Source organism: Acinonyx jubatus, chromosome C2, assembly GCF_027475565.1.
Source record: "Acinonyx jubatus isolate Ajub_Pintada_27869175 chromosome C2, VMU_Ajub_asm_v1.0, whole genome shotgun sequence".
Classification (NCBI taxonomy): domain Eukaryota; kingdom Metazoa; phylum Chordata; class Mammalia; order Carnivora; family Felidae; genus Acinonyx; species Acinonyx jubatus.
This window is the reverse complement of record NC_069384.1, coordinates 150593986-150614851: the sequence shown is the minus strand read 5'-3', so window position 1 is coordinate 150614851 and position 20866 is coordinate 150593986. Positions and strand designations below refer to the sequence as shown.

Sequence of the window (20866 nt, the reverse complement as noted above, 5' to 3'; positions counted from 1 at the left end):
AAGAAGAAGTCTCCCCTGTGGCAGGCTTGCTGGAGGCCAGAACTTAACTTGTGCACCAGCCAGGTCTGGTGCTCCAAATCAACCCAGCAGATAACCCAACATTGAACCACTCACTTTTTTTTTCGGGGTCTACTACTCTCCTCCATAGTGGACCCATGCTTCTTTTATTCCCCCTTCTCCACTCTCAGCTTTTCTGTTGAAATGCGAGGGCTTATCCTATACCAAACCAGCGTTCATCCGGGGAGGGGCTTTCCTACTAACAAGAATTCAAGGCCTAGAAACCCCAGGATGCAGAGTCCAGGGGGATGTTCTTCTTCTCCTTGAGGACCTGGTTTGCCATTTGAGGACTTGTATTAACTTATCTGTGTAACTCTCAGGGACACCCCTGGGGTTCTCTGTAAAAAAAGATTAACAAGGAGATCTGAATGATCAAAACCACGTGGTCTAAAACCCTGCGTGACCTCCCATTCACCTTTCCAGGCCATGTCCTCCAATATCCTCTGCCCCCGACCTCGTCTTCCAGCCACTCTGGACCATGAGGGCTGCTGATTCACCCACCACGCACGTCGCTGGGCCTCCTGGCCTTCCTAATGGTTCCTTCCTTCCCTCTGGCTACGGAAAGCCCACTCATTCCTCGAGACCTAGTTCTCACACATCCTCTCTCCCATCAAGCCTTCCCAGATACCTTCCTGGGTAGTCCTGCCCAGGGCCTTTGCACCTGCCTCTGCTGTGAGAGCACTCTACCCCCAGTTCTTTGCATGGCTGGCTCCTTCTCATAGTGTGAGCCTGAGCCCCAAGTTCACCTTTTCACCGAGGTCTTCCCTGGTCACCTTAGCTAATGTTGCAAATCTCCATCAACTCTATCCCATTTCTCTGTGTTACTTTCTTCATAGTACTTGTCACCGCCTGAAATGACTATTTTTCAGTTGTCCTCTTCCACAAGATTGAAAACACTATGACAAGAAAGTCATGGCTGCTTTGTGTCCAGCATTTGGTGGCCCGACTATAGTATGTGCTCAGATAAATGAAAGAATAGAATTGACATTAAGTATTTCTTTCTGCCGTAGGACAGGGTGGTGTCCTTAGACCCCTGCATACCCTGCAACACATCTAATGAGCACCTCATATGTCCTCGGAACTCAGGAAATTTGTGTTGAGTTGAAATCCCAAGATGTTTTGGCAACTTCCCTTAAATCACAGCAGAGGCTGCCTTAATTGTAAAGTGGGAATAAGTAAAAAGGTAAAACTCTGAAATAAGGGGCCAAATCACTTACCAGAAATGAAGGCCTCTCAGAACAAACTTGAACTCCACTTTCTCTGACATCGTGAAAACATGCTCCTTTTCCCTCACACACACACACACACACACACACACACACACACACACACACACACACACAGTCAAGTCCTCTGATCTCAGCAGTGGCCTCCAACCATTTTTTTCTTTTTTCTTTTTCCCTTGGTTCTGCATATGTCTGAATGTGAGCTGAATAGTCCAGTTCCTAAAATGAGTCAGGATTCTGTTGGCTTCAATTTTTTTTTTCTTTCTAACAGAAGCCAGACACTTAAAAACGGGGAGACGGCTGATTGAATTCTGGAGAGAGAGTTACGTTCCTGGGCTCTTGGGTCAATTTTAGTTTTGGCTAGAGGGAGGAAGTGTGTGTTTCTTTGCACAGCTTACGTTCAGCACGCAGCCTCTGGAAGGTGGCGATAAGCTTCAGCCGGGGCTGTCCCTGCACAGTGTGGTCCAGAGGCTGCCCTTTAACCCATGTGGGCGGAGCCAATGAATCAAGTCAGTGACCTCTCCCTGCTGACTGAGGGCGCCAGCTGATCAAGGAGCCCAGGGTCCTGTACTCACGGCCGCTGTGACATCTGGAAGCATTAATGCTCCGTAGCTGGTGTGTGGGCCGGTTGGAATGCCCACACTTTGGGACAGGATTGTTCTGGTCCCTGACATGGATAAAGGTTAGAAGTGAGTGATTCTACCGTTTACTTTCCTTCATTCCTGAAGAGCATCATGACACAGAGCCCTGTCGTTGCCGGGTGAGGGGTGGTTCCTGGAGTTGCTAACAGGAAATCTCCCTGAGGATAAACAGAGCTGTCGGTCATTGCCTAGAAACACGTGGTTCTCATTGAACCTGCCCAGGACTTGCTGTGGATGCCTCAGAAGCACCAAAACAGGAAGACTCCTCTCTGATATACACACCAAGTTTCTTCTGACCGAAAGGAACTTTCTCAACATTGTTAGACGCTGAGAAGTGATTCTCTCACCGGCTGTCCGGGAACCAGCTTCACTCATCCTTCATGAGGACCGGAAGCACATTTTAGGCGCCTCACAGTCTTGAAACTTTAGACCTAAGGATTCTCTTTTCACCGCTCTGACGAATATATTCTCAGAAAGTTGGAAGGGAGGTTAGACAGATGGCTCCACGGGAGATAATCAGAAAATGCTCGTTCTTTACTTTTTGAGAAAGGGATAATTATAAAGGGATACATCTAATAAATGCAGCGATAACTCAGTGAATCAACAGGTGTGCTACTTTATCTTTTCATGGAAGATGGGGACGGGCTTTGTTCTTTACCATAAGATGGGTCTAAGAGCTAGACCCGGAATCTGAATAAACCGATCCAAATCCAAGGGCTGTGTTGTGTCCCACTTGAGGGCTACTGACTCATTTATTATCCACATCAACAGATTGTTCTGTTTCCAAAATGTTTCATTATCTGTGGAAGGAAAACATTTTTGGCATGCACGTCAAAGTGCTCAGATAACATATTTATGTCTCACTTTTTTCACTGAAGAGAATCTGACCGCATCTGGAAATTCTTCTGTTGTCACCGCTTCTCTGAAACTATTTCCCATCTGTATCCCTTTAACTCCAGTAAAAGACCATCCCGGTGCTCGCGAAATGGGCCTCCTCTGGGAGATTTGGCTTTCTCCGATTAAATGTAAATGAATTCTATTCTACTGGGCGGCCTGGTGGTGCCTGAACTACGGACTTTCCAGCCTGTTGGCCAGCACACCCAGAGGAAAAGGGTGTGGGGGAGCGGGGAGGGCATGCCATTGTTTTCGCCAAACCCTAGAGCTGGTGAGGGGGAAACAATCGTTGGCTTTTATCGTAAGAAGTGAAATATTGTATGAAATAATGGCGGACTCACACAGAGGTCACATTGTACAATGGATTATGCTCTCCTTTTCCTTTGGAAGATTGGTTCTGAAGCTTTGCCCCTTGATTTCCTGTTTCAGTTTTGTTCTCTGTAACACCCTGACATTTCACAGTGGTGGTGGCGGCCTTGAGGGATGGGAGCTGAGGCCGGGTGACATGGGGAGTGGGAAGAAGAAAGTTTTTTTTTTTTTTAAGTTTACTTTTGAGAGAGAGAGAGAGAGAGAGACAGAGCACAAGCAGGGGAAGGGCAGAGAGAGGGAGACACCGAATCTGAAGCAGGCTCCAGGCTCCAAGCTGTCAGCACAGAGCCCGACCTGGGGCTTGAACTCTCAAACAGCAAGATCGTGACCTGAGCTGAAGTTGGACGCTTAACCAACTGAGCCACCCAGGCGCCCCAAGAAGATAGCATTTTATTTAGAGGATAATTTTTAATTAGAAAGAGAGGAGACATCTAGAGTGACCATTAATGATCTTTTCAGTCTTTTTCTTTTTTTACTTTTCTTTTTTTTTCCATTGGTTATTTTTTTTTTATTTATTTTTTTTTTTTTAAATTTACATCCAATTAGTTAGCATATAGTGCAACAATGATTCCAGGAGTAGATTCCTTAGTGCCCCTACCCATTCAGTCTCTTTAAAAGTAACCGTCTTTACCTGTCTGGAAAATCAAACGACACCAGATCATTCTTAAATCCCCTTGTCTTCCTGCTCCATCCCCAACACTGCCAGTCTGGAGGCGGGCTGTTGTTTTATGGAAGGCTGCTAGGCCCTCATTTAGCTGTTTCGGTTCAGACACAGGGTATTCGCTTCATTTGGGGATGCAGGCTGGGAGGGACTGGCCAAAGTCAGCACCTCATGTTAACGTACCTCCTGTTGTTGAGATCATCAGAGTGTCTGTCCTTTCTGTGTGTCCGTATGAACACAGAAAGTGTCTAGCTCCACGCAGAGGTAAATATCGGAAAGTCAGAACTTGCTGAACTGATAAGCAAGAGGGCCCTTTTCGCAAAGCAGAAGAATCCGTGCTCCGGGAGGGTCTACCAAAGGACACCTCTGAGAACCCCTTTCTTCGCATGAAATGATGCATGCACACAAAAATTGTTTCCAACCTTTCAAAGACACTCGTTACATAAAGCTAGATCTATCTGTTAGGAGGAACTACCCAGGATTATTAGCGGTTTCTCTGCTCATGTTAAATAGTGTCCTTGCAGTCAAAAAATCAAGGTAAATGAACGGAGCCTTTGGGCAGCCAGCCTCCTCTGCATTATTCTGGGTCTATATTCTTGCAAAGACTTGAAATGACTGGTAATACGTGAAAATGTTTGTTTTAGGATTTGTTCGTAAAATGTTAGCCTCTTGTACCGTTCTTCGGTCAACACCAAGAAATAATAGTGAATCAGAGCAACGTGATTTAACATAAGGCGTAACATAAAGAGCTCTGTAAGAGGAAAGATGGTCTATCAGTTTATATTTTGCTGAATGGAAAAGGTATAGTTTCAGTGTATCTTTCTGTTAGTAAACCTCTTAGGTCAGCCTGATTAGCCAGTGGGTATCATTTCTCAAACATTTTCTGAGTACTATTTTTATTTCAAATCTTGGAGTCCTAAAATTAGTATCACCAAACCCACTGTGGTGAAGGTTCTGCCTCCTGTGGCAGAAGGGGCCTATTATCTTTTGATACTTGGTTCCGAGATTGGGCAGTAGGTAATTGAATTAGCAAAGTAGGCATTCAAAACATTCTCTGGGTTTTCAAACTCCAGGGGTGTGTGAATCCAGAGGAGCAGGTGGCAAGTCAGGGGACGGGTCATGTTTACCCAGTTGCCATCCGCTGTGATTGGTGGGACATGATACAGAAAAGTGGCCCCAAGATGTAACAGAGAACACAGAGGCACTGATTAACAGATGAATGTGAGTTAACGTGAAACACGTGTTATTCAAAAATGAACCTGTGCCCTCTTTAATCCGAGTCAGTTCAACAAACATAGTTTTCGAATCAAACTTCATCTAAGACCCACGTTGGCAAAGACTCTGAGAATCTTTCATAGGGAGCACTAATGTCATTGAGTTTGCTCCCCTGCTGATCTGATCCCCCGTTTCTCTTTTATTGGCTGTGTACTGTGTTCAAGGAAGTTCACTTTGTACATCAAGCCAGGGACACTTTGGTGAACTTTCCCATCCCTGGACCCCAGCCAGCTGGAGGATGGTCAAGAAATGGGGCTGATTCTGGTAGAAAGGGGACGTCTGTGCCTTAGCCTGTTAAAAATCTGCAGTAATATCACACGCCCCGGGTGAAAAGTGGTTTGTTCACTTTGAGACTTGTTCATCGCCTTCTAGGTGGCTGTCCCACCTCCATCTGAGATTTGTCTGCAGGACCCTCCTCTGTGTCAAGGCCCACCTCTACTGCCTCCTTTCTGCCCACCGCAACCCAACATTCGTCCAGTGCGTGAGCCATGTTGAACTCATAGGTGCTCTCTAGTTCAAGTCTGCTGTTGGCACCTCTGTGCCCTTGCACATGCTATTCGTCCCTGCCTGGAACTGCCTTCCCCTTCTCACTCTGCTCTCTAGGAGTTCTCTTTATCTTCCAAGATCCACATGAAGCACCACCTCCTCTGAGTCAAGAATGCAGATCATGACAGGCCGACTGCCGGTAGAGGGAAACATTTCTGAGGGCTTGTGAGAGAGCGGACGATGAGATTAGGGCCCAGGCGTGTGGGGGACAGAGGCTCTGCAGCCTGGGCCCAAGGAAGGAGGAACAGGAAGGGGGCATCCTGGGGGAAGCTTTGGAGATGGTACTCCTTCCATAATCAAAGCATCTAGGTGTGTGACAGGCTACTTAAGCCCTCTGGGCTTCAGTCTTCTCATTTGTAAAATAGGAGTGACAGTTAAGGAGACCAGATGGCCCAGTTTGCCTGGCACATCCCTGATATGTGTCTCTGTCTTGCTCATCCATCTGATTAAGTCTCCCACTTCACCCTCGAAAATATCCTCGTTTGGACAATAAATTATATGATCACCCCACTGATAGCAGCACCTTCTGTGCATGGGTACTGAGGATTCAGTATGTGCCGTAGCTGTTAATGGTTTTTGGGTTTTTTTTAAGTTTATTTATTTCAAAAAAGAAAGCATGAGCAGGGGCGGGGCCCAGAGAGAGGAAGAGAGAGAATCCCAAGCAGGCTCCACGCTCATTGCAGAGCCCGACTCAGGGCTTGATCTCATGACTACGACATCATGACTTGAGCCAAAGTCAAGAGTTGGATGTTAACCAACCGAGCCACCCAGGCACCCCCATAACTTTTAGAATAGTACCCACGTTAGCTGGCGTAATTCCTGTTTATATCTGAACTCCGCACAGGGATGGGGCCGTAAGCAGCTGGGATTGATTTCGAGGGTGATACGCTTGGGGAATGAGACTCCGAAAACACATTGGAGGACTGCTCTGTCCCTCCGGTCTTGAGGCCCAGGGACAAGAACTGCATTAGGGTGGCTCTTTTCTGGGACCCCAGGAGAGACCTATGTCCTCTCTCTACCTCTAGGTCAGCAAACAACTCAGAGGTACCATAGGCAGGCCCCTCTCTTGAGGCCACAACATGGGAGTGCTTTGTTTTCTCCAACCCCTTTATCAGACCACCACGGCCTGGAGAGTCTTTAGTAAAAGCTCTAGACGTTCCTCTGAATGGTAACGGACTCTCTTTTGCAGCATCATGCCTTTGGAATCGTCCCGATTCATACTTTGAACCCCGTAGTTTATGCAGGGAGGTTTGGCTAGACCACGCCAAGTGTACCAAGCACTTCGTCCTCAGATGGGCCTGGGACCTTGGAGGCTTCTGACCACAGAGGCTCCTGACCGAGGCTAACTCGGACTCTGCCACCAAGTGATGTCCACATTGTCCTTGGGCTCCTGACAGTTTCCCAAATCACCACCATCTCCTGGTTTTGACTTACACAGTGTTTTCTTTGGGGTCCGGACAAGGGGAGTAAAGGAGACCAAATGCCAGCAGAAAACCCTCATTAGCTGCCTTGGCCGAATCCAGCCTTGACACTGTGGCCCACATCCTCTTGTCCTTGTTGTGTGTGTTTGGTGAAGACCTATTATTCACATTCCAGTAGACGTGGGCCTCATCCAGCTCCCAGAGGTCCTGGAAGATAAGCAGCCGTGTCATGGGAAGCATTTGGACTCGGCTGGTCTGGAAAATAGATGAGAATTGAGTGGGCAGGGACGAGCAGAGGGCAATGGCCACAGAGTCCTTGGCCAGCCACAGAAATGAATCTGTTGGACACGAGCGCCGTGGTGTTTGGATTGTCTGCAACGCAGGAAGAAAACAGCGTTTCCCTTTGATTTTAAGCAAAGAAGTGGCGAGGGAGCACCTGGGTGGCTCAGTTGGTAAGCGTCCCACTCTTGATCTCGGCTCAGGTCACAGTCTCATGGTCATGAGTTCGAGCCCAGTGTCAGGCTCTGGGCTGACAGCGCTGAGCCTGCTTGGGGTTCTCTCTCTCCATCCCTCCCTCTCTCTCTCTCTGTCCCTCCCCCCACCTCTCAAAATACATTTTAAAAAAAGTATGCAAAGAAGGTGTTTACAACCAAGCTGGGAGTAGGGGATGTCGGCAATTGCTTACCTACATGACGTGAGATCAGGTGGCCCCCTGCTCTTACGAAAGGCACGGGTGGTCCTCAAAGTATGGAATAAGCAGGTGAAGACAACTTTAGTGACCACCTAGGCGACCACCCTAATTGAACACAAGGACGCTGAGACCCCGGGGACTCGAACGGGCAGCTGTTAGCAGGCAGAGCTCAGGCCGACGCCCGGGACTGTCGAGTGCTCCCCAAGGCCCTCTGGGCCTTCACTGGGTGCTTCTTGCTGCCAGCAGCCAGTCACATGACCTGGACAAGTCCTGGAACTCAGGGCCTGTGGTTCCTTATCTGTCAGCTGAGGCCAAGGGACGGCGTGATCTCCAAGCTGCCTCCCAGAAACCACATTCCAGGATGCTCTGTTCCCCTTCCAGGCCGAGACAGCATGGAGAAGCCTGGCCTCTCAGCCAACAGGCGCTTTTATCTCCCACACTCTGGCCAGGAGTCAGTCTTTGGCCCCAGTGGCAGAAATGGGTCAGGATGAAGGGTTCTGGGCCTCCCAGACTTTGAGCTAGTGCTTTGTTCTTGATCAAGGGAGGAACAGGAAGGTCTGGTTTGCCCCCCACCTGTGCCTGTGCATGACTGCCACCCCAGCCCCAGCCTCCTCTGTACCTGAGAGGCAGGGACATGTTGTAAGTACCGGCTCTGGAGCTGGATGGCCTGCCAGCTGAGAGACCTCAGGCGGACCTCTGGCCTCCCCTTGCCTCTCAGTTTCTCCATCTGTAAAACGGGGATGGTAATAGCACTCACCTCCCAGGGCAAGGACCGCACGCGCTAATGTGTGTAAAGCACTCAGAGCCTGCACACGTGTTAGGTAGTGTCATGGCTGTTGCATACAAACCTACCCAACATAGAAAAATCCTGCCCTTCCACGACCCGGACAGGGACTGGGTTGCTCAGTTCTAGCTGAGGGAACATCTGCACATCGGCAACAGGATTAGGCGATCGGAATCAGACCCATTAGAGCACCAAGCAACCTTCGATCTCCCTTTGAACGAGGACCACCCTGAACCTCCCCGAAAAATGTCATTTTCCCCAATTGAAGTGATTCTCGTGTAACCACAGTCGGGAGCACAACTGGCTGAGATTTTCATTCACCACAGACTCAGTCTCCACTTCCCTTCTCCACACTCCCCTGGGGCATATCAGACGTCACACGGGGTCACATCACATCGCTGTCGGCACCCTGTTCGCAGGCCGCCCAAGGCTGAGCGCTTGAGGCTTCGGCTGGTGCTCACCCCCTCGCCCTGCCTCCCAGCTTCCTCCTGTTTGGGGCTATTCACAGTGCCGGGCTCCTTGCACCCAAGAGTAGCCAACTTGGCTGGTCTGGGGCTCTGTTCCCGCCCTTCCTCTCCCAGCCTAGAGACCCAAAGCACCAATTCGCAGAGCCAGGAGGAACTCTGCCTCCACGCCTGATTTTGATCGGGGACAAATGCATCGCACAAGACTCAGAGATTCCGTGTCTCTAAACCCAGACCAAAGTGTTTGTGTGACCAGGCCCCGCCCTCTCAGCAGAGGCATGCAGGCGCCCCGGGGCTGCAGCAGGACCGGTTTTCGAAGGGACCTTTCCGCGAATGTACGCTCCAGAAGACTAACAGGTTAAGTGGAGGATGCTTCAGAATGAGAAACGAGTGGAATTAGGAACATGAGCACAACACATGCAAATTCTCAAATGCTCAGTGAACGAAATGCGTTCCATCCACCCACCGTGTGCCCTCCGTGCCTAAATAGAGGGCAACCCCCAGATAACACAATACCCCGCTTCCCTAATGAGGTGCATTCAACACTTCTTTGGGCCAGCTTAATAGGAATCAGAAATGGGGTTGCCTTGGAGGTGGGGGATGGGACTGGACTGGAAAGAGGCAGGAGGGAACTTTCTGGAATGAGAGACAGATTGTACCTTCACTGGGGCGGTGGTGATGTGGGTGACTTCATTTGTCAGAATTCATCAAACTACACTCTGAAGAGTTAGTGAATATAACTCTTAGTTATATTAGTGTTAGTGAATATAAATTTTACCTCAATAAAAGAAGTTAGAAACGCGAATTAAATAACTTAGACTCACAATATTTAACCTAACTATGCACTTGCATTCTTAAAATTACGTTAAGAATAATATGTCAACTTATATTATTCTTCCCATTCGCACATCTCACAAAATGGTTTTATGCACACGTACATCCTTTGACATCAGCATATATCATGACAAAGCCACTTTTCAAAAATTTTTTAAATGTTTATTTCTGAGAGAGAGAGAGAGAGCACACGTGTGCGTTTGAGCACAGGCGGGGCAGAGAAAGAGGAAGAGAGAATCCCCATGCAGGGCTCAAACTCAGGAACCATGAGATCATGACCTGAGCCCAAACCGAGTCTAATGCTTAACCAACTAAGCCACCCAGGCGTCCCTCAAAGACTTTATTTTTAAGTAATCTCTACACCCAACACGGGGCTCAAACTGGCGATCCCAAGATCAAGAGCTGCATGCTCTACTGACTGAGCCAGCCGGATGCCCCGGGAAATGCAGTACATTTTCAATCCAAGCTTCTTATTGAAATTTTGTTTGCAAACCGTGAATGCCCATTTCCATAACATTGCAACGTTTTTTCTCATTTGTCTCGTGATTATTCGTGATCCTCACTACATCAGGGACCTGTGTTTTGCTTTCTAAAAGGGACTTTCAAATAGTTATCGCAGTTTGCCATACTCGCTCCGAAGAATAATTCCCAAATCTGTGTTAAATCCCATTGCTTTCTTCCCATTAATTCCCTCTGGTGACCTCGAAAAGCAGCCAAAACCAGGGCTGATTGAGACTGAATCAGGCTGATGTATCTTCCCAGATTCTGTGGTTCAAACAACGTAATTGAGACCGTACCAAATTATGAGATATTCCTAAAGAATAAGAAGTCCTAAACTAGGAGAGATTTGTAAAGGCAGCACACTCTTTTGTAATAATGAATTGGAGGAACTAGACCATCTTATTTGTTTTCAGATATATTATAGTAAATCCCGGCATATGTGTTTAGACCAAAGATAAAATCGAGATTAATGCAGCAAATTGGGGGATCTTATTCTATAGTTTGTTATTAAAAGATGAGCGATGTTGGCTTAAGTTAGAAGTTTCTTGATGTAAAAATGTTAAGTTTTGCTCCCTACTGTGAATGGGAAGTTGAAACATTCTTTTTTCTTTTTAAATGTTTATTGGGGGGGAGGGGCAGAGATAGAGGGAGAGAGAGAGAATCTCAAGCAGCCTCAGCACTGTCAGCAAAGAGCTGGATGTGGGGCTTAAACCCACGAACCATGAGATCGTGACCTGAGCTGAAACCAAGAGTCAGATGCTCAAACGACTGAGCCACCCAGACACCCCTGAAACATTCTTGAATAAATTCAGACACACTATATTTTCCTTAAGAGCTTTAAAAATGAGAGAGTTTGATTTAAACAGATGATTCTGGTTAGAAAAGGGATTATAAACGCAGTCCTAAATTATGAATTACTAATTACAAATTTTACAACTTGACCTTAAGTTATGTCCGGTCTTCAGCGACAAGCAGGGTTATGTAATGATGTATGTAAAGAAGTCTTTGTTTTTTTCACCCTATCCTCAATTTAGGCATCAAAAATAGTGTTATTCTTAAAGAAACCACCATGGAAGGCTCACGCTGTTGTTTTGGTTTGTTTTTTGTTTTGTTTTTAAAATTTTTTTAATGTTGAGTTTTGAGAGACAGAGAGAGACAGGGCAAGAGCAGGGGAGGGGCAGAGGGAGAGGGAGAGGGAGAGGGAGACACAGAATCCGAAGCAGGCTCCAGGCTCCGAGCGGTCAGCACAGAGCCCGACGTGGGGCTCGAACTCACGAACTGTGAGATCATGACCTGAGCCAAAGTCGGACTCTCAACCGACTGAACTGCCCAGGAGCCCCGCAGAACTCTGATTTTAAATGACGTTATAGGTCATTCTCTAGTTGGAGCAGAGAAAGGGGCCCAGAGAAGTCCTGCTGGATGCCTCTTCTCCTCTCTAGGGAGATGACTAAGGGGGGTTGATAGCACCCTAGGTATTCTGTGGAACACAGTGTGAAAACCTCTGGCAGTGGACCATGCATGAACGCTTGGTCTTAGAAGACCTGGGTTCAAAACCTGGGTTCTAGACTCTGTGATTGCTGGCAAGGACTTAACTTGAGTCTCATTTTCCTCCTCCAGACAAGGAGCGTGAAAGCTCATCTCCAGGAGTAGCTACCGGGATGCTTATAAATGTGCTTTGGAAACCATGAAGTATAAGGTTTATTTTGTTCCTTAAGTCTTACCGTCTCCTAGTGACATTTCATTCGCATGTTGCGTGCCATCTCATCTCAATTATTTAGGGACTTCGGATTATCTGGCCTGGTTGATGGTACTACCTTCACCCTTCAGCTTTGCAGCAATATTGTCCGCTGGAGGATGGTCAAGGGGGAAGGGATGACTTTGCAGTAAGGGATTCCAGGTTCATAATTCATTCTTGGGATGGACCACTGTGACAGATTTCTTTTCCCTTTCAGGTGGGCCAAGAGAAGGGAAACTGTTCTTTCCAAAAAAACCCAACCCCCTGCATCATCCCTCAAGAGCAAGAAAATATCTTCCATACGATATTTGCCTTTTTCACAAAGTCTGGAAGAAAAGTCTTGGTAAGAATTTGCTCACTGGTTGGGTTAACATGGGTGGTCCTCACGAGGAAGGCGAGTAGGAGATGGAGAGACTAGTTTTCTATTTGGCATTTATTATTTCCCAAATCTGGTTTTAATCAATTGATGTCTGAAGTCACAAGGACTGTGGTCAAGTCCTATTTTTCAGCCTGAGGTTTCGATCAAAGTGTTAAATTGACATTCCAAGTTCCATTGCCTGGCAAAGGGAAAACCCTTGCAACCCACCAAGCACAAAGTAAAACATTTCTCCAACGAGTATGAGTCTAATCAAGACTGATGGTTCTACAACCACTTGGGAAAACTCCTGGGCAGTCTCCACTAAAACTAAACATCTCCATATCCCGCGACCCAACAGTTCCACTCTGCGGTATACCCCCAAGAGAAATGTGTACTTATGTGCCCTAAAAGACATGGATAAGAAGGTTGACAGCCGTCTTCTTAGAGCTCAAAGCTGGGAACAGTCCAGATCCCCATCGACAGGAGAATGGGTAAACAATTGTGGTGTAGCCCCACATGCGGGAATATTACAGAGCAATGAAAAATACTACCCCACGCTACAACAGGAACGAATTTCGCAGACATAATAATGCCTGAAAGAAGCTGGAGCCAAAGCACACATAGTATAGTATTTCACTTATAGGAAGTTCAGAAAAACCAAGGCTAGCAATAGTAATGAAGTTCAGGATAGTGGTTCCATTTGAAGGAATGTCAACAGGAGAGGGCATGAGGGAACCTGCTTCAGTACCAGAATTACTCTACACCTTGATCTGGGTATAAACATGAAAAATATATCAAGGGGGACCCTTAAGATTTATTCCATCTACTCTATGTAAGTTATACCTCCATTTTTTTTTTAAGTGAAGGTATTGAAGATACAGTTATATGCTTTCCCCAAGCCTCCTTTCCCCATATATTTGGTTATATCTCTTTAGCTTATTATTTCAGGATGGGCACATCTCACTTTTCTTTTTCTCTTTTTTCCTAAAAAAAAAAAAAAAAAAGGAGGACTGTTTGCTTCTTGCACTATGGGTTCTTTTGGTTTGTGTTTTGTCTTGTTTTGAACTTACCTAGTGCTGGTGATACAACTATTTTTAAAAGCCCTTAGCATGATTCGGTATAGTGATACCTCGTTGTTTGACAGACACAACTCTGTGTGCGGCTGGCAGTTCTTCCCCAGCCACGAAACATCGTGCCGGAAGGTGTGTGCGTTTTGGATTCTACCATACGAAAGAGAAGAGTTCCTCTTTTGTCACTTACATTTGGAATTTAGGTGTCTGTTGGTGGTTCGCGTGTTTTCCTGGCCAAACGTGCTTTTCTTTCCTCCTGTGTTTTCTTGAGTCATGATATGACTTCTGAGCCCTCAAATTTGCTCTTCCTGGAAAAGGAGCACGAAAGTGTGTTTGCCAACTGCACAGGCAGAGGTCACATAATGCAGGAAATAACATCCTGTGTTCAAAACTCAGAAGAAAAATTCTTTTGCAATACGTAGATGTGTGTCTTTTTGAAAACAGTCATCTGTCCCTGTGAAATCCAGTTTTGGGGTAGTGCAAACCAGTGAGTGGCTTTTTCCCATTTGCTTGACCTGAAGCCGTGGTCTGGTGCCTGCCGGGGCAGGAAATCCCTCCATTGCCCTCTGGTGGCAAGAAGGAATGATTACGATCTTCCTTTGGAATTCTCTGCCTAGGATTGTTTTAGAAGCTCGTGGAGCCCTCTGCTCCATAAACTGCTGCGCATTTGTCTTTGTTCTTAATACCGTTTGAAAGAAAGTTCTCTGATTTCTCTTCTCAGGACTGTGAAAAACCAGGAATCTCTTGCCTAACAATGCACTGTAACCTTAGCGCGCTTGCTAAAGAAGAAAGTCGTACTATAGACATTTACATGCTGCTGAACACAGAAATATTGAAGAAGGTAATGCCCTTCGGTTCATATAAAAGCATTGGTATTATAGGGGTGCCTGGGTGGCTCAGTGGGTTAAGTGTCCAACTTTGGCTCAGGTTATGATCTCACGGTCCGTGAGTTCGAGCCCCGTGTCGGGCTCTGTGCCGACAGCTCAGAGCCTGGAGCCTGTTGCGGATTCTGTGTCTCCCTCTCTCTCTGTCCCTCCCCTGCTCACACTCTGTCTCTCCCTGTCTCTCAAAAATAAATAAATGTAAAAAAAAATTTTTTTAAGTAAAACATTAAAAAAAATTCTTTTAAACATTGGTATTATTATTAGGTATAGTGATATCCAGTATGAATACACTGTATGCTAGCTAACTTGACAATAAATTATATTTTAAAAAGTAAAATAAAACGGTTTTATTTAGCAATGAAAAAAAAGAGATTTTAAAAAGAAAAGCCTTGGAGTAGGTTTTCTCATGAAACACTGCCTGCCCCCTTTAAAACGTTTCTGGCAAGTGCCATTGGTAATTCGCTGCAGGAAGATGCTGGGGTCCGGGTGGGGGCCACTAGACCCTTGCTATTCTACATGCGGTCTGAGGACCAACAGTATCAGCAGCACTTGGGATCTTGTTAGAAATGTGGAATTTAAAAAGAAAAATGAAAAGACATGCAGAATCTTGGGCTCCGTCCCAGACTTCCTGAACCAGCATCCTTCAGTTTAATAAGCTCCCCGGGTGTTTTGTTTTGCACATTTAAGTTTCTCCCGACTTCAGCATGCATCAGAATCCCCTGGAGACCTTGTTAAAATGCAGATTCCTGGGGGCTGAGTCTGAGATTCTGTCGTTCTGACAAGCTCCCATGCTGGATCAGGGGTCAGCACACCTTTTCTGTGACAGGGCAGTTGTAAATATTTCTGGCTTTCCAGGCCACACAGTCTTTTGTCACAGCTCAACTTGGGCCATTGTCTTGTGAAAGCAGCCATAGACAATCCTCAGATGAATGGGCATGGCTGTGTTCCAATAAAACTTTATTTACAAGAACAGGCAAAGGGCCAGATTTGACCCATGGGTGGTAGTTTGCCAGTCCTTTGTTTAGATGACACTTTATTTCAGGGAAGTCCAACTTTTGATCTTCAGGTCACTTTGCTATTATGAGTTTATCAAAAGTGGCTCATTTAAAAATACCTCAGTCAGTGAATTAGTGGTTCTCTAAAACTATCATACAAATTCCCTGTGATTTATTTTAACATAAGAGCTGCGGAGTATGAAAGGCCACAGCCAACCAGCTGCTTTAAAAAGAATCACTTGGGAAGATAAAATAAAATATGCATGTTAGCTCCAGCGATTCTATTTATTTTCCTCTGGAAAAACTGTGTGTGTTAGTCGGTATAAACCTGAATGAATATCTTTAGAAAAGTCATCCCAATGTTAGTTTTAAATTAGGCATGGCAGTAGCATGCTGACCTGAGCAGTCACAGGCACGAGAGATTCAAGATGTTTCGCCCACTTTTCCATCTGTGACTGGTGCGGCCCCCACACGCCCAGGGACAGCTGCACACAACTCTCTTTTCCTTGGTTTCCTTTGCAGGGAAACTAGTTTGGGGCAAGTTGGGCTCTCCCGGCAGTGTTTCCCTGTTGCTCCTCTCCCTTAAAAAAGGACAGCGTTGGGGGGTGGGGGGCAGCGCCCGGGTGGCTCAGTCGGTTAAGCATCTGACTCTTGGTTTTGGCTCAGGTCCTGATCTCATGGTTTGTGAGTTCAAGCCCCGCCTCAGACTCTGCGCTTGTCAATGGGCAGCCTGTTGGGGATTCATTCATTTTCTCTCTCTCTCTCTCCCTCTCTCTCTCTCTCTCTCCCTCCCCTTCCTCCCTCCCTCCCTCTCTCTCCCCCTCCCCCTCTGCCCCTCCCCCAGTCACTCTCTCAAAAATCAACAAATTACAAAAAAAAGAAAAGAAAAGGGACAGCGTTGGGAGAGGACCAGGCGAAAGCTAGAGTCCCAGTGGCCGTCCTGTGATTCCGGAAGCGTGTCTGGAAGCCCCGCATCGCAGGAAGTGCCTTCCCAACGTGGGTCTCCTGGGTCAGGCTGAAAGATTGGGCTTCCGTATACTTACCTGTCCCGTTCATCTTCTTGACAAATGGCCCCGGTGACAGTTTTATTCCCCACGCCACACTCGTCACTGTCGACGAAGCCCTGATCCGGGCACGGACGGCAGGGGGGAAGCCATTCTGATTCCTCCTGCACCCTCAACCCAGATGTTTGCCCCTTGCACTCCGTCATTTGTCCTTAATTGAATTGCAAGGCCTCAGGCCTTTCTTGTGTACACGGCTCAGTGGCCTGGCCTTCTGCGTGACTCTCCCTGTCAGTGGCCAGTGGTAACCCTTTGCCAAGGATCATGTCCCACTGACCGCCGTTCCCAAGGACCGTCCAGTCCAGTCTGCGCCCTGAGAGACAGCCGTGGGGTGTCGTGTGTAGGTGCTGGACGATCAGTCTCCCTGAAAGTGCCCTTTCTGCAGAAGCCAGAAATTTCAGGTGCAGAGGAGAGCCTAAAATGAGGCTGCCCTGGAACCAGATGGGTCCCCATTTCTGCTTCCAGAGCTTGAAATGCAGAATGTCAGTCCCCTGAAGCCAGCCATGACCTCCCTTGGGGAGTGAGCACCAGACGAGGCGCCCCAGAGCCCTCTGGCCTCCCTAAGGGTATGGAGCCGCTCCAGCCTTGAGGTTGGCCTGGGCCTCCAGTTGTGTTTATTTTCCTTTGACCTCAAGGTCCAGCCCCAGACAAGGGAATTTGAGGTTTTATTGTTTTGATCTTAACTAGTTTTCATTTGAAATGCAGGGTCTGACTTTTTAAATTATCAGAGGATTCAGATTGCTCTGAAAGTGCCCTTCTCCAACCACAGGGAGGCCTGTCCTGGGGCGGGCTGTTCATCTGCCCCGCCTTTAACTCTGACAATTACCACCATCATTTGTTATTATCCTTGTGATTATGAGGATCCACGGTGACGATTAGTCAAGGTTGCGAATAAACCACACATTTACGAAACTGTTAAATTGGTAAAAGATTATTCGCACACAGAAGTAGTTACTGCTGGAGGAGAGCTGAAGGGAGCGAGCAGTTCATTTGCGTGACAAGCTTCCCGGAAGCCTTGAAAATCGGTTTCACCGCCGTTTAAAAAAAGGGACAATAGGGGCACCTGGGTGGCTCAGTCGGTTGAGCGTCCGACTTCAGCTCAGGTCACGATCTCGCGGTTCGTGAGTTCGAGCCCCGCGTCGGGCTCTGGGCAGATGGCCCAGAGCCTGGAGCCTGCTTCCGATTCTGTGTCTCCCTCTCTCTCTGCCCCTCCCCCGTTCATGCTCTGTCTCTCTCTGTCCCAAAAATAAATAAATGTTAAAAAAAAAATTAAAAAAAAAAAGGGACAATAATTAGCGCATACCTCCCAGGTGAAGCAGGCAAAGTGGCCTCCCCGTGTGCCCTCCGGGAGGGTCTTTGTGGTTTCTTTGACAGAGATGAGCAGAGGGAACTGTTTTCTCTGAGAGGGTCCCCTGCTTTCACTTTCGGCGGGGGGGGGTAGGTTTTACCAGAAGTGGGTCAAAGCTGGCATCTGATACGTACCTCCTCGTGTGGCAGGCAGACTGAGGAGGTGTGGGTGGGTCTACTGCAAGTCACCTCGCTGGCAGATCCCCAGCCACCCCCACAGGTGGGCTGCCGAATGTTCCAGTTGCCCGCCTGTCCTGCTTCCTCACCGGAAGCCAGGCTGGTCCTCCACCCACAGTCAAGGCAGCACTGTCTGTACCACTGGCTCAAGCTGCTGACCCTTCCCTGAGCCGCAGTTTTGCCCTCTTTCCAGATCCCAACCCCATCCCTGCCTGGTGGCCATTTTCTCATTCTGTGGATCTGAGCCCACACCAAGGCCACTGCTGGTGGGCTCTTCCTGAGTCTTAGATGTGCCCACGCCCACCCCAGTCTCCTTGCTCCTCAAGCCATGGCCTGACTTATAGGCTAGATGTGTCCCTCTCTCATCACCCCATCCAGCCTCCTCTCTCCATGTTAAATGGTTTTTGACCCCCAGACAGCCTCATTGAAGGGTAAAGAAAGAGTTAAAAGTAACTCATGTGAAGGGTTTGAGGGTTGTGGTCAGAGCAGGAAGATGCTTGAGAAATATAAATCAGATGCCTTCCATGGAATGCCAGGCCTGGATTTGTTGTACACAGTTAAGCAGCTTTATTTATTTTCTACTCTTTGTGAGTATGTCAATATCCATGTCCAAATATCTGGCTCTTACCGCTTGGAAACCATAGTGCACAAGCTTGCGTGTATTGATGACTGGCAAAACTTCAGCTTTTCAGCATCTGCCATAGTATGAAAGAATTCTCGAGAGGCAGACTGGAAACCTCTGTTTACGTGGGTGCCTGGAATGGGGAGGTACCTAGTTCAGGGATAAAATTTTCGTCCGGCCCACATGGAATCTTGGAATTCAGTTCTTCCTGCTCCTTTGAGGCCCAGCCGTTGTCACTGAAAAATGTGTCACTGAGTTGTGTTGTTTCCTCCACAGGACAGTTCATCTGTCATCCAGTTTATGACCCGTGCCAAGGTCAAGGTGGATGCTGCCCTGAGGGTGGTGGAGATAGCCAGTGGGAACCCAGAAGAGATGACGGTGAGTCAGCCAGCCTTAGAACAGCCCTCTTGGGAGGGTGAGGGAATCTGGGTGGCTTGGTGCTAGAATTTGAGGGTAAAGACAGTCTCTGAGCCAAGATGTTGGCTTTGCGGTAGACCCAAGACCATGCCTGCCTTGGCTCCCAGGCCCCCACAGAGAACGGCTGTGGTCTGCTCTTGTGATAGCATTGTTCTTCACTGTGCCATCATTATGTGCAAGCTCTCTGCTATGACCAGCTCAAGGAAAAATAGTCTGGAAGTACCCTTGACACGGCTTGGATTTCCACTCTGAAAGCCAAGACTATTTTTATCTTTCTCAGACCTTTCCCTGAAACCTCATCTGCCTCCCCAATCATATTGCTCCATGGATAAACACTAGGCGCCTTAAAAACAAGTGGTTTGAATAACTTTAAAGAAGTCACATCCAAATTTCTAAGCCCTCCAGCCTTCTTTCACTCTCTGCCCCCTTGTCCTGCCTAAAGTGCGGGGGATGCAAGCTTCAGAGACGCAGGAGGGTGTGGCAGCGGGAGGCGTGGATGTGGGGGTGTGGGGGAGACTGGAGGGGAAGTGTGGCCTTGGGATCGTGCTGCCTTTTACGGGTTTTCAGGGGTCGGGAGGGGAGGCGCGTTCTTGACACTCACTCTCAGATCCTGGGCAGATAGAAAGGGTCGAGACAGCAGCCTGCGAACGGGTTTTGCCACCGAGCTAGTCAGTGACGCTACCTTTTTGCATCTACTTCCCTGGAGTTCACCTCCTCTCAAGGGACTCTTGGAGGGGTCGGTGTTGCCGTGACAAATTTACAAGTGTGATAAAGTCATAGAGGTTGCGTACCTGCAAAGAAAAGGCTGTTAACTTCTTTTGCAACAACAATAGGAGCACCACGTGTCTCAGTGTTAGGATATGAATCGGCCCAAAGCCCATTCGTGTAAGACCCTGAAAAAAAAAAAAAAGTCTCTGGAGACTGCAACGAAACCTCAGTCCCACTCCTGTGTGTGGAGAGCAAGAGCCAAGAGCACCAGCTAGTGCGGAACGAAGGTGAATCTGGGAATGGGGGAGGGTTATTAGAGCTGCACCAGGGCTTGGGCATACCATGCTCAGTGTGGGCAAGGGCGGCCAGGTGCAGAGCTGGACTCCTCTGTTCACTCGGAGAAATTGTCCAGGCACTAATTTTAATAACAGGAACCAAAAAGGGTGACTTGGAATGGCACTGGCATCTCTCACCCTCTAAGGCGAGTTTTTCCAGCGGATCAGGTGTTCGGAGCTGGCTTTTGCCTTCTCCTCACCGCCTTTTGGCCATTTCACTGCTAATTCAGACCCTCGCCTGAGAAGTGAAAGAGACTGGTTCATCGCTCATTGCCATAGGTCTGGTTAAAAAGTTTTATAGAATGAAAGACATGCCCAACATGCAAGGTTTGGAATGTGTGAGTAGACCACGGTGTTCCCGCTTGAGAGCTAAGGGATGTGATTTAGCAGGTTTCCTACAGGTGGAATCCCTTGTGTAGATGAAAAACCAATTGACTGGGCACATCGCCCTCAGTGAGAACACTGAGCTGTGGGATCCAGGAGGACATTGCTTAACATCCCATTGCTGGCCTTCTGAGTCATCTGTATGCCCCCAAAATGCCACTTCCACTAGCTACTGTTCCATTTTGAGCACTATGGTGATATTTTCATTATCAAGAGCTCTGTGAAAGAAGCTCTCACTTCCAATGGTTTTTCTTTAGCACTGACCCATCAGAATCCTACAATGTCGCCTTCTCCCTCCTTTCCAGGACTTTGCCTTTCAACCCATGAGCTAGATGAAGTCCTACAGTCTGTTCTCAACTTCCCTGGCAGGAAAAAAAAAAAAGTCTTTTCTGAGTAGGAAGGTTTACTT

At 47.6% G+C, this 20866-nt stretch overlaps 1 protein-coding gene across 3 annotated transcripts in view; it reads left to right on the top strand.

Moving 5' to 3' along the window:
• Positions 1-20866, top strand: part of ITGA9 (integrin subunit alpha 9) — a 355609-nt gene that overhangs the window by 288953 nt on the left and 45790 nt on the right. For 2 of the 3 annotated variants that reach the window (XM_053221698.1, XM_053221699.1), the window contains exons 24-26: positions 12317-12442; positions 14249-14368; positions 18890-18991. In XM_053221698.1, the coding sequence (XP_053077673.1) occupies positions 12317-12442; positions 14249-14368; positions 18890-18991 (348 nt within the window). Of the gene's footprint in view, positions 1-5495; positions 7682-12316; positions 12443-14248; positions 14369-18889; positions 18992-20866 lie in introns of those variants that run through there. The other variant, XM_053221700.1, reaches the window with a different exon arrangement.